This window comes from Neopsephotus bourkii, unplaced genomic scaffold (assembly GCF_033783945.1).
Source record: "Neopsephotus bourkii isolate Nb327-2 ecotype Australia unplaced genomic scaffold, CSIRO-AGI_Nbou_v1 NB_196, whole genome shotgun sequence".
In the NCBI taxonomy this organism is placed as follows: domain Eukaryota; kingdom Metazoa; phylum Chordata; class Aves; order Psittaciformes; family Psittacidae; genus Neopsephotus; species Neopsephotus bourkii.
This window is the reverse complement of record NW_026900709.1, coordinates 10,112,389-10,125,021: the sequence shown is the minus strand read 5'-3', so window position 1 is coordinate 10,125,021 and position 12,633 is coordinate 10,112,389. Positions and strand designations below refer to the sequence as shown.

Below are 12,633 nucleotides of genomic sequence, written 5' to 3'. Positions count from 1 at the left end.
GAGTAGGAGGCAGAGTTCACTGCAGTCTCTGCCACATATAGTATTGCTCGCTGGTGACAGTCATTTATTTGATAGAGTGGATGTGAATTCGTAACATTCCCAACACCGTGCCTCAGGGCTCGCCATATTTATCTCTTTATTTCAGAGCACTGTGTATTCCTCATTTGTTGTCCAAAACAGGGGGGTAGTAATATATTACAAAAACCTGAAAATACCTGAAAAACCTCATTGCTATTATCATTATCACAGGCATTACCAATGCTAACTCAGTGTCTAGAGGTCACGCATTAGATACTCGGCTCTCAGAAGCAACATACTAGATCCTTTCTATGCAAAGCCAGTATCCATCCACTGGCAGTAAAGCTTGCTGGTATTTCTGAAATCTTGAAAAAGTTTTTGTGGGGTATTTTCCCAAGTATACATTGAAGATTAAAAAAGAAATAAAAATTAAAAATCTATATTTAAATCAGTGTTTAAAAATCAGTGTATTTCAAATGTCTGTAAGCACAAAGAGGCCATTCTGTCTGCCACAGCATCTGTAAGCCCAAAATGCAGTACAGGTTGTTCCTGTCATAAATGCTGTAACAGCAACATGCTACAGGGAACATAGAGGAGAAGCAGCTCATTGGGACAGTGCCCTCTGTCTCAGTGTGGCCATGCTATGTCTGTGTCCTTTCTGTACTGTTTTTTTTTGCCAAGACTGACCGCAAGACCATGATGTTTTCAATCCTAGTGCCAGGGAGCAAATGCAGAGTTCTGGGCATGACCTACTGCTGTGCTTGTCCTTGCAGGCCTAGGCATCTGCCACACTGTTATGATAGGAGACAGCCTTCTCATGTACAGTGCTGGGAGGAGTGTGAGTGCTTGAGCTGTTTAGATCAATTAGCTTTGCATCCACTACAGCAGAGACCAGAAGCCCACATAGATTGGGAATGGATCCAACAAGCTACCTCATAGTTCTGCAGTAATCACTGTATGTTATGAGCTGTAAATACACTTTAAATCCAAAAGTAGATACATATATTTCTTAGAGATACATAGCAAAGTGGGTATTACAGAGTCTAATAACCTGGGTGCAGTAAATAACAATAATGGCTAACTAATAACATTAACTTTGATTAAATAAATTAAAAAGAGTATTTAAGAAAGAATAAACCATGTCTTAGTTATTCATTTTTAGCAGAGCACACGCAGTTAATTCTATGAAATACTTTCAAAATATGTGGTAATTTAAAGAAACTTTATTTTGTTACACATTAATTTATATTAGGGATACTTGACACTGCAGATTTTGTACTTAGTCTATAAAATGTCTTTATTCAGTCATTGATTTGATGTTTAAGCCACTGCTTCTGTATTTAGTATCCTTTCACTCTGTGCCTCTTTAATTCTGATCAGATATTTTAATTAAACCAACTACTATAATTCCTGTGGAAATTAGCTTTTATTTTATTTTTCCAGCTACCAAAGCATTTCAGTAAGACTTTTCTGATACAAAGTACACAAATTGGATTTTATTTCTGCTTGAGATGTAATTAAAACCTCATTTGACTACTATATATCTGGCCCTGTTTTAATTATTAAACTCCAGTAATCAATTTTCTTTTATGAAGCTTCTGGGAAATTATCTCAAAAGCAACACATTTTTCTCCCTTCTGCCAGGCTCTCGACCATTTACTGAATTACAGTCATAGCACCTGTTCCTGATCCGGATTAAAACCACCAATTTATTCCCAAAACTGTTTATTTGGCTGTAGCCTGGTCAGGGTTTTCTACCTCTTGGCTGCATTTTTTTATTTCCCATTTTATTGCATGAGAACCCCTTGATGTACAGCTCCTCCATGCCACTGTATTTGATGTGCGCATCTTAGGAACAGCTTTGTTAGTGATCTGTCTAATTTGGTATCCAGCTTCTTAACACCGAATTTATTACTTTCTTGAATAAGAAGAGGCTTGGTCTTCAGCAGCTGTCTGACATGAGATACCACCACATAAACCTATAGCTCCAGAAGTGCCCTTCCTCATCCCCCCTTGGTGCAAGGGGCAGGCTGTGAGCTGGCAGGCAGCAGCCATGCAGCACAGGGGGGTGAGGGAACCCCTGCCTGAGCAGTTCCCCTCTCTCCACCTGTGACCTACATGCCCACTTGCAGTCCTTCCACTGTAGCACAGCTGCTTTGCTAGGTACAGGGTTGGTGACCTTTCCCATTTTATCCCCTGTACTGTAAAAGCTGTTCCTAATAGAGTGACAAAGTGTGCTGGAAGAGCAGTCATGCTGGCGTCTGCGCACTCCAGTGTTAGGCAAAGCCAGGTAGGTTTGCAGTTCCCTTCTGCATCCATGTATTACCTCAAATATATGGCTAAGCTGTTTCTCAGAAGGTAACTGTATAATGCTTTTTCTTTCTACCTTCAGTTATTTAGGTGTCTTTTCTGACTACGTACTACTCTGCCTAAGCATACTTTCACAAAATATAGCAAAAGGTCCTTTTACATATAAGCTCCTCCAGCACAATAAAAGGTTAAAGGTACTTGAGCAGTACATAGCATGCACCTGGGAGAGGGGCAGGGCACCTGAAGGAACAGCTCAAAAGGGTGGGAGAGCATGAGATATTTAGAGGAAGCTATTTATGGGGGAAGGTAAGAAGAGGTGAGAGTATGGGAGACTCAGAGAAAGCTGTTTATGGGAGAAGGTAAGGAGGGGAGAGTGCTTTTTCTTGGGTATAGAGCTGTATTTCTTAGGTATATTTTGCTAGATAAAGCATAGACAATGCAGAAATAATATAAGTAGAAATAAACCCCTCAGGGAGAGGGTGATGGGTAACAGTGGAAGTATTTTGTTTGTAGAGCTACATGCTGGATTAAAGGGTGGTAGTGGGGGAGAGGATTTCATCTGCTACATAATCTTCATCTCTGGAAAAAGATACTAGCTGAAACAGCCAAGATGCAGCACAGATATGGCCAGAGCCTAACCTATTGCTAAGGCAAATACAAAACATTCTGTTATAGTCTAAGACTAATACAAAATCCTTTCAGAGAGGAGCCCTAGATTACAAATGCAACAGGACCTCCAGAGTATATACTTATCTCCCTCCCCCTGCCCCGGGGGCTCTCATCCAAATATTGACCAATTCTGACCTTGCTTAACTTATGAGCTTTGACAAGATTACAACTCACGGAAGTGTGGTTGTGGGTCTAATATTTGTAAAGTGAGTTCATGGAATAAGACCATATAAATTCATTTTTATGACTGAGCACATATAAAAAAGTTATAGGTCTCAATGTTCACTCTACTTTGGAACCCAGCGGTTCCTAATGAATCACTTTTATTATGTAGGCAGTTTCTGAGTTGGAAGGGAGGACCAGTGACCGAGAAACCATAGGGATAAATTCAGACCTGGTGTAAGCATATGAAGCATTGCTGAAGTCAAGAGAGTCATGACCAGTTACAGCAAAGCTGAATTGGACTCCTGAGTTTTGCTGAAGTGGCTTTCATGTGAGAATACATAGGCCAAAGGTGAGCCATCTATCTGAAAGTCCTTGAACTTCAGATTAGTTCAACTAGAAAGGAACCTGTACTGCAGTTATCCACAGATTTGATAATACAAATGCTTGATGGAAGCTGTTCTGAAAACTGGAAAATATTTCTGTATATACATCCATGTACAAAAAAATCAAAAAGACTGCTGCAATTCTACCTTTTATAGGTAGAATACATAACATAAAGTGATACAGAGAAGGTATAAGGACTAACTTCTATGGCTGTGGGTGTATGTGAATTCATTATTTGCCCAACTAATTCAAGGCCATATTTAATCATTATATTCCAGAAAAAAATATTTGGGAGCAGTTGAGTTAATGAATAAATGTAAATTACTGCACTCTCCTCATAGTTGAAGGAGACTTTGTTTATTCCTTCTGGGGCTTACTGAGGAGGGGTCCAGATCATCGAGTGCATAATGCATCAGTGTGTGACTCTTGCATTTCTGCCAGGGAATTTTTTCTGATGCCTGAATATGTAATTAGATGAAAGGGATATACCACTGAGTCCCCTTATAGAAAGCAGGAGTTTCCTTTAGGTTCTCTGTAGAAATCCTTAGCAGTGTGGAAGTAAGTCAGTTGTGACTGGAAAGGGATCTGAGACGTGCACAGGTGTTCTGCTCTTCCTCTGTGAATTAGTGTTATGCTTCTTTCTGGTGATGCTACATTAGCAAGAGTAATGCTGCACTCCTTTGTAAGTAAACATGCATACTATAAAGGAATGATTATAAAGTAGGATTCTCCACTGGTTAGATGTGCCAGGTACTTCAGGGAGGAAAGTGTACAGAGTTCCTGGTAGCCAAATGTTGTCAAATGGAAAGAGTAATATTGAAGTATTATTCCCTGGGTAACTACTGAAGTAGCTCAACTGATGTGTTGCTGTAGTTGTAAATGATTCATCTGTTCATAATAATTTCATGAAACCAAGGGTTTACTCAGAACAGGAAGAGTTATTATTTCATAAACAACTACTTATTTGTTTCTGCTGTTTATGGTTTTGATTCTGTGTCTAAAGCATGCAAGAGACAGAATGTTTCTAACTCTTCCTTTCAACATCTTAACCAAGCAGCTGATCAATGTCTTATGCCTTGCTATTAAATGGATTTTGAAAAACTCTTCAAACCGTATCAGTCTCATATGCTTATTTAGTTCTTTGAATTTGCCCTCATGTGGGAATTCTGCAGGCAACTGTGATTCTGTTGTGTTAAACACTTACTTGAAGCATTTCATCCATCATCATTTCTAGTCCTTTTCTGATGCAATGTAGTTTGTGCTTTGTCTTTCTTGAAAACTGAATGGCTGTTAAATTATCCATCTATCTTCTTTCAGATTTGCTGTATAATTTGAGTTCCCTCTATTGGCTGTCTTTTCTACCTTATCTGCCAACTTTTCAGTCTACTTCCTCAGATCTTTATACACATTTCCATACATGACTGCTTATCCTTCATAACACGTTGGGCAGATAATTCTAAATAAGACAGCAACAGAAAGTGTAATATTGTGAATTATTCACTTTTTCTTACAGATCAGGCTGAAAGCCTTTGGCAAATGTTTTTTTTTTTTTCTGTTTTCTCCTAAATACCTTTGTTGATGACCTGCCCTTTCAGTTGAGACTTCTTTGGCATCAGATGACTCTTTGAGAAGTAAGTTGAAGTACTCTGGTTTGAAGGGAAAAAGTACTTGTTTCTGCTGTCTCTTCTAAGCAATTTGGGAAATCCTGTAAATTCCTAAATTTGTTGAGAGTGATGCAATGTTTCATCAATAATCCTGTCAAATCACAAAAATCCTAGCAAAAATAATATTCTGTTAATTTCCAAAAGCAAAACAAATCCCTCCTTTGTGCCCATTGTAAAAAGATGTTCATGATCCTCATAGACACAAAAACCCTTGCTCTTAAGCCAGCAAAACTATGCCTTTCCCTATTATACTATGAAATAGTAACTTAGAAGGGAATTGCAAATAAAAGCATTTTTTCTTCTTTTCCTGGTTTTTCTTTCTCGTATACTAGCACTTCACCTTTGCTCTGAGTACAAAAGTAGCAGAAAACCACAGGCCCTTAAGTTTGCTGATGTTTATTCTGTTACTGGAAGTTGTGATACAGTCATAATATCTGAGTTTTCTGAAAATACAAGAGAATTCATTCCAGGTGGCCTCATTTAGATTCATCATTAGTAGACAAGCAACAAGGCAACAAAAGTGCTGAACCTAGTTATGTTCCTCTTTCAAGGCTACAGAAAAATCCTTCTGCAGTGCCAAAAGCTCCTTTCTCTGGGACAAACCCTTATTCCTAATATAATCTTCTGCTACTGACTCCCCCCAGCACTGGCATTTGGCCTGATTAAGTTTCCTCTGAAGCAAATTTCTTACAAAGACAGCAGAATATGTTGCACCTGCTCTTCCTTGGATAATATTACCCCCTGGATTTCAACAGAAAGTGAGGCTAATTTGATCTGCCAGTGTCTGTGCAGCCTCAGTCCATGGTGTATCACATGCTGCATCCTGAGTCTATCTGCCTTACTAATCCTTGTCAGCCAGGCAGTCTCTGGAAGCATAGGTGCATTCTCTCTCTGTGTCCAAATCAAATATCAGAAATAGGCCCTGCCAGAAATGTGCATCTTCGTGGATTCTTTAGGATCTATTGAAAGTTATCTTCCTCTTCCCTCAACATGTTGTAAAGGAAAAACTGATTTTGGTGAGAATTGCATACAGCTGATCAAATTGCTTTCTGTGAATGTATTCTTTTTTAATAGCTTAGTCCTGATTTCCTTTTCAACAACTTGTGAACATGTGTCAGGGAACGTCTGAGTATTGCTCATGGTGAACAGCCCAGCACCTAGTGCTACCCCTGCCCCCTGACTAGTTGCAAACTTAAAATGGAACAGCAGAGTTCTGACTTTTGTACCGAGTCCCAGGTATGGGTGAATGGTGGGCACAGCAAGCTATTGCCAAAATGTTCATGTAGATAGGCTCTTCCTCAAAAAACAATTTTACAAGTTTTTCAGTTCTGACTGTATAGAGAGGGCAGAAACATCTGAAGGAAAATGTGATTGTGTTGGCTGCATCCAGTGCTTTCTGCTTGAGTAAGGACTTGGCCATTTCATACAGTCCATTCTGGACAAGCAGGACTTTTAGAGGAGTGGTCCAAACACTGAATTTCTTATACAGTATTTCCTTATGCAAAATTGTAATTGAAGGAATGAGGGTAAGGGATAGCAGTTGTAACTGAGGAAGGGCTGCATTGAGGCATAGCTGTGTAAGCATGATTCTTGATGATTGCTTCTTCTCTGCTATTGAAGATTATTGAAAGGTTAACCTCCCTCCTTATACTGTAACTAACTAGAGTATACACTTTTTTCTTTTTTTTTGGGGTGGGGGGAATCTCAGTCTGTGCATATGCACTTGCAATTCATGTGTCAAAGTCAACTTGAACTGGAGAAGTTAACGCATGGAGGTGGCCATGATTTTGGGGAATTTCTGTGTAATTTTTTCTTATGCTTTGCAAAGGCTCTAGCGTTTATGATACCCTATGCATGTATGCTTAGAAGTAGAATAGATGATTTTGCAGCTACACCATCATACATTATCTTCTGTAGGAAGACAGGTGTATCAGAGCTCCTGAAGCTCTGATTAGATTTCATTCTGAGTAAGGGAAACAGTGTGATAAAGGACTCTGTTCCTCTACATTCCATTCACAACATTTAAATTACTTGCTAGGCTAAACATAATTGTTTCTACTTTTCCCAGATTCCCCCTAGAATCCTGGATGGAGTAATGCAAATTCACTTCTGTAAATACTATTATATGTTTAAAGCTCTCAATACCCAAGAAAATCTTGAATAGCACTAAAAATAGCACTAAAATGGAGTACCAAGGTAGAGGTGAGCAGGGCAACCTCAGGCACGCATAAGTTGTAAAAGCTGTGAGCTTCTTTATCTTCCACAAAGACATCTCCCTTAAATTTAAATAGCTGCTGTCACTGTCAGTGACTACCTGACTATGTATTTATCTGCCCAGAAGCAGAGTGCATGGCCTTTGGCCCTGCTATTCATGGTGTTACTGTCTGCCTAACAATGCTGTGAACAGAGCTGGGCTTCTGTTAGTGTCTTTTGTTTGATGTGAATCGCTGAAGCTTTGATGTTGTTTGTGAGAAAAATAATGATTAAAAAGAGTAAAATCTTCAGTCTCCCATTCTGTCTGCTCCCCATAAAGAAATCTAATCTGAGTTCTAGGAAAAAAATCTGTGCCTGATCCTGTTCTAGGTACACTCAAATCACAGAGCCCAGGAGAGAAATCTGTTAGTGCTGAAACTCTTAGCATCTCTTTACTGGAGGGACAGAGAGGTAATTTTTCTAATGATCAATATTTTATTTCCTGTTACACAAATATGTATGTCCAGATAAGTACAGAATATTTTCTCTGTGTAGTGAACACAGCTGTCAGTGTAGCTGTAGTGCTTTTATTTCCAGTGGGATGTCTTAGATTTTCTGCTATAGTTGTATGTGCTTCACCTTAATAGAATATTACAACAAAAAAACCCCGGATTATTACCTCATCCTGAAGCTGCACTAGGAAATATGAAATGCTCTACAGTGAAAAAAAAAAAAGTCATTTTTTCTTGTAAATTATTATTTTAATAAGCTTGTTTCTCATCTCCACTGATGAATGCTTTTCTTGGTGGCATTTTTGAATGAAGAGCAAATGTGATGCATTAAAGCGTAACTAAAGGCCCTAAAAGCAGAGCATCAGAGTAAATGGATGGCTGTTCTGCTACTCAAGGTAAAAACTCCACTGTTACATATATATATATATATACACTCTGAACAGTGATCACTACAGTAACAAAAAGTAAATTCAATAAAATTATAATGTCCCAAGAGTAATAAAAAGCAATGAACAAAAAATTGGGAAGCTTTTATCTTCAAACCTTTGATCCATACTGTGAAGGAAGCAGATTTTATTACTAAGGTATCTTGAAATCGGAGGTGGCTTGATTCCCACACTGAGCTGCAGATGCGGGAGAGAGCAAGGGAATAGAGCAAGCCACGGCTTACCTTGTGCCAAGAGCAGAGTCGGCTAACAGAGCAAACACAAAAAGGTTTTGGATTTAGGCAGTTGGATATGAGAAATCGAGTTGTGTATAATTCTTGATATTTTTATTTTTTAATATCCCCAGCTATCATCATATATCTACATTCAGCTTCAAGCTGCATGTTAACTACGGTGTAGCATGTTTACTGTATTCCTGACATTCCTTCTGGTTTGGACAGGCATTCCAAGGGGCAAGTGGGATTGCTAATGGAAGTGGCACAAATCTTGATGTTTTGCTAGTCACTTGTAAACCTTCTCACAAAAAGGGTCCAAACTTAGGAAACAGTTCTACCCAGGTAAGCAGAGGGATGCGATAAACATCCCCCAATAAAGGAGACTTCATTGTACTTTCCTTGGGAGAAGAGCTGCACCTCAAAATGGTCTGTCTTAATTATATTAAAGAAATGTAGAAAGCAGATGCATAAGGAGAGGAGGCATGGCCAAATCTCCCCAAAGAGTGTTTGAGAATGGAAGAAAAAGAAATGAGGCTAGGAAGGCCATAATACTCTAAAATGCTCTGCAAAGTTTGAAGTATAAAACATTCCCCTGTGGACATTCTGGTATGTAGCCTTGCTCGTAAGTATGCACTGTGGAGAAGGTACAGGTCTGTTACAGTACTGTCAGTGGCATTAGGGCAGTGGGGTGGTCTGATACTTTGGGCTGTGGAGTTCCTTCCATATGGCATATACTTCAGACAAGTGCAGCTTCCAAGAGTAGCCTATTCCTGGGCAAAGAAAATTTCAGGGTGCTTTGCTGATCTCCTGTCTGACTTTAATGGGAGTTGCCAGCATTTGGGAGTTGGGAGTGTAATGGGAGTTGCTGGGACCATCTCTGCTGTGAGGGTGTCGAATAGCATTAGGTCCTGCTGTAGCAACTGTTTCGGCATGCATGCTAAGATGTGGCCACACAGATTCAGGACTTTTAACTGCTAGCATGGAAAAAAACTGCTTGCAAAAGCCTTCATTTTGTTCTCTATGGTTTAATGCTGTAATTCTGGTATCAAAATGAGTGTCAAATGTTTATTTCAAACATACGGTTTTTATAAGCACTTTGCTAGTGAGCAATGTAAGTACTGCTAAGATTTTACCAATTTGTCAGCTGCCACTCTGCCTCTTTATGTTGTATTTGTAATGGTGTAACTCATTCTCTCCCCACATGCAGTCCCTATGACATATCACAATGGCTAGAATTTTAAAGATTGTATTTGGAAGGAAAAAAGAAATCTAGGACTTGGCCCTACTTGTAATGTTCAGCCAGCCCTAAATGGAGGATTTACAATGTCTGAATACATTGCTGATGTGATATGTGTATTGAGGTTTGATTAAGCTGGATATGAAAATTAAAACTTGGCTCCACATTGAAGAGAATCTCCCGCAGTGTGGTACTATGACATCAAGTTTTCTGTTTACCCCTAAGGCTGATGCTGCAATGACTTCCAGGTTTGATGGTGTCTCTTTTTTAAGTTGTTGAGCAGCAGGCTAATAGCTGCACAGCATGATGCAGAGACAGCAGAAAGCAGGGAAATCAGATGTGAATATATTCCCCAGAGATCTCCTGCTAAGATGGAGCTAACTAACCAGAGCTTTAATGCTCAGATGTAGTCTCCTCATGCAGAAGATGGGCTGATTATCAGTTCTTCCTGCTTTAACATACATTTTTGGATTACAGATGCTATTACAAATGTGAATTCTGGTACAATATGCATTCTAGTGTAATATGAACTATTATACTGTAAGGAACTTTCTTTTTAAGAGTTGTTGTCTAAGGTCAGTTGTCATCCCCCCGCCTCCATTGCACAGAATGGTCTTGGCATTTCAAAAAATACAGGTTTATATTCTTGTGTGCTTGCTCTGCTTTAGTTATTTGAAGCTGTAGCTTTATTTTATTTCATTGTGACAAAGACTGTCCTGAGAAAGGGACAAGATCTGCCGGCAAGGCAGTAGCACACCTTGCTGTTCACCCAAGTGCATGTTGCCTATGTCACACAACAGGAGTTGCCTTTGCTGGTGGGCAGTCACTTCGTTGTCACAGTGGCAGCTTCAGATGCTGCAAGGTATAGAGAACAAGGGAAGGACGCTGTATGCTATTGGTGATGTATCTGGTCTATAAAACAAAAAGGAACTGCCATTCATTTTTGTGTGTAGGAAAGCTATATTCAGGCACAAATTCAGCAGTTTAGTGTTAACATGGGAGCTGGTACCTGCTTTCCACCTCTTGGCTTTGTATCATCACAGACCCATTCATTGCTTGGAGATGTGAGGCAGTTTAGGGTGCAGTGGTAACAGGGAGAATGTGTTTCAGTTCCCCAAAACTGCCTAGCGAGAACACCCCAATGTTCTCAGTGGTAAAATTGGTAGTCTTTAGTGGCATAAGGTGGTCTGTGTGGTTTCAGTGAGTAAGTGGAAGAGTGGCTGACATGGTTATTGATGGTTGCGTTTCTGCAGTGTTATGTTGGATTTATCCTGCTTGTGTAGCTCTGCTTTCTGTACAGGTAAGAGACAATTAAAATTATGAAGTTTATATTATACAAGTCAGATTCTGAAGTTGGTTTAATCCGAAAAGAGGGAAGCATTATTCTGGTCCTCTACAGCCTTAATAAAGTAGTACCTGAGCACTTATATCAAGCATCCACACAGTCCATGTGGAAGCATGATTGAAAGAGGAAACTCCAAGTTAAACAGCACATAGGTTAAACCACAAATCATTTGCCACTGACCTTAAAAGCTTGGCCTAGAGTGCCCTCTAACATGGAATAGAGGCAGAAGGGAGCGCAAAGGTTCAGCCTTGTGCTTCCCTTTGGGTCACGCATATTTGGACAGATCGGACAGCAGCACATAACAAGGCTGTCCCACTGCACACCTTGCCATGATGAGAATTTGTTTGTCTCAAATGTAATAAACTAAAAGGTTGCCCTATTGGCTTTTATTATTTAGTGGGGAATTATGTTTATAGATGTTACCACCTTCAAGGAATCTGAAGATTTCTGCATAGGGTTCAGACTTTCGGTAAAGTCAGAGTTCGAATAGCCTTCAAGGCTGCATTGCAAGCTAACTCTTTTCCCCTAGAGAGGCAGGAACAATCTTCTCTGGACTCTACAAGAGCAGTAAGTAAAAATTACCTCATACAATGGCATGCAGATGCTATCAATCCACTCGAGCTGCAACCTGGGTAGTTCATCTTTCCTGTTCCGATCAAAAATCGCCTGAATTGAGAAGGGAACAAAACTGTCATGCTTTATTACACTGGAGTATTTTACAGACACATCATTCAGCACTTTGGAGCTATGATCAAATTCTCACAACCAGAACACTTTGTAAGCTGTAATCAATCTTTGCAATAGTAGTCTTCCTACTGCTTTGTCTGGCATGAAAAATAAACTTTATTTTCAATTCTGTTTTGGAATTTGTAGGCTGAATGTATTTGAATTTTGTAATTCTGTGGTGTAAAATAAATGCTCCACAAGTTGGAGTTGAGCTGGTAAGAAACCTCCTGTAGAAATGTAAAGTAGATACTTTTGAGTAGAAATTTCCCTTTTCTCACGTAGGCTTTTTCAGCTCAGCAAAATGAACAGTGGTGGATCTGGGCTGGTTCCCTCCCTCCCAGTTACTCTGGGATATGCCAAGTTTTAAATGTTTCTCTCTTTTTCTTTGGAAAGTCTGTTTTTATTCTGGGCTCATCTTCTCAAGGTTGATGTTTCCTATGGAAACTTACTTTCCATCTCTACCTTCTCAAAATTCCAGACTAATTACATTACATTAAATGTCTGGTTGAATTCTTCTAATAGTAGCCTGCTCTTTCTGACATACAGGTATTACTCAGTGTATTTAAATAAGAACAAGAGATAAGATTCAGGAACTCTGGTCTTAAATGAGAATCTTAGGTTTGATTTTGGAAAATTCTGTATTTCTTATTCACGTAATTTTGAAAAATCCTGTCATTTTCAAATTATTATAAGCACAATGCAAGAAAAATAATCCTTGAGTTATAAGAGAATATTGCATTATCTTGCTG

The 12,633-nt window shown here is 39.3% G+C and overlaps 1 protein-coding gene across 3 annotated transcripts in view; it reads right to left on the bottom strand.

Annotated features, from left to right (window-relative positions):
* The window catches only part of PDE11A (phosphodiesterase 11A), a 141,249-nt gene that overhangs the window by 6,735 nt on the left and 121,881 nt on the right, over positions 1-12,633 (bottom strand). For 2 of the 3 annotated variants that reach the window (XM_061379535.1, XM_061379554.1), the window contains one exon: positions 11,741-11,824. In XM_061379535.1, coding sequence (XP_061235519.1) covers positions 11,741-11,824 — 84 coding nt within the window. Of the gene's footprint in view, positions 1-10,632; positions 10,669-11,740; positions 11,825-12,633 lie in introns of those variants that run through there. The other variant, XM_061379545.1, reaches the window with a different exon arrangement.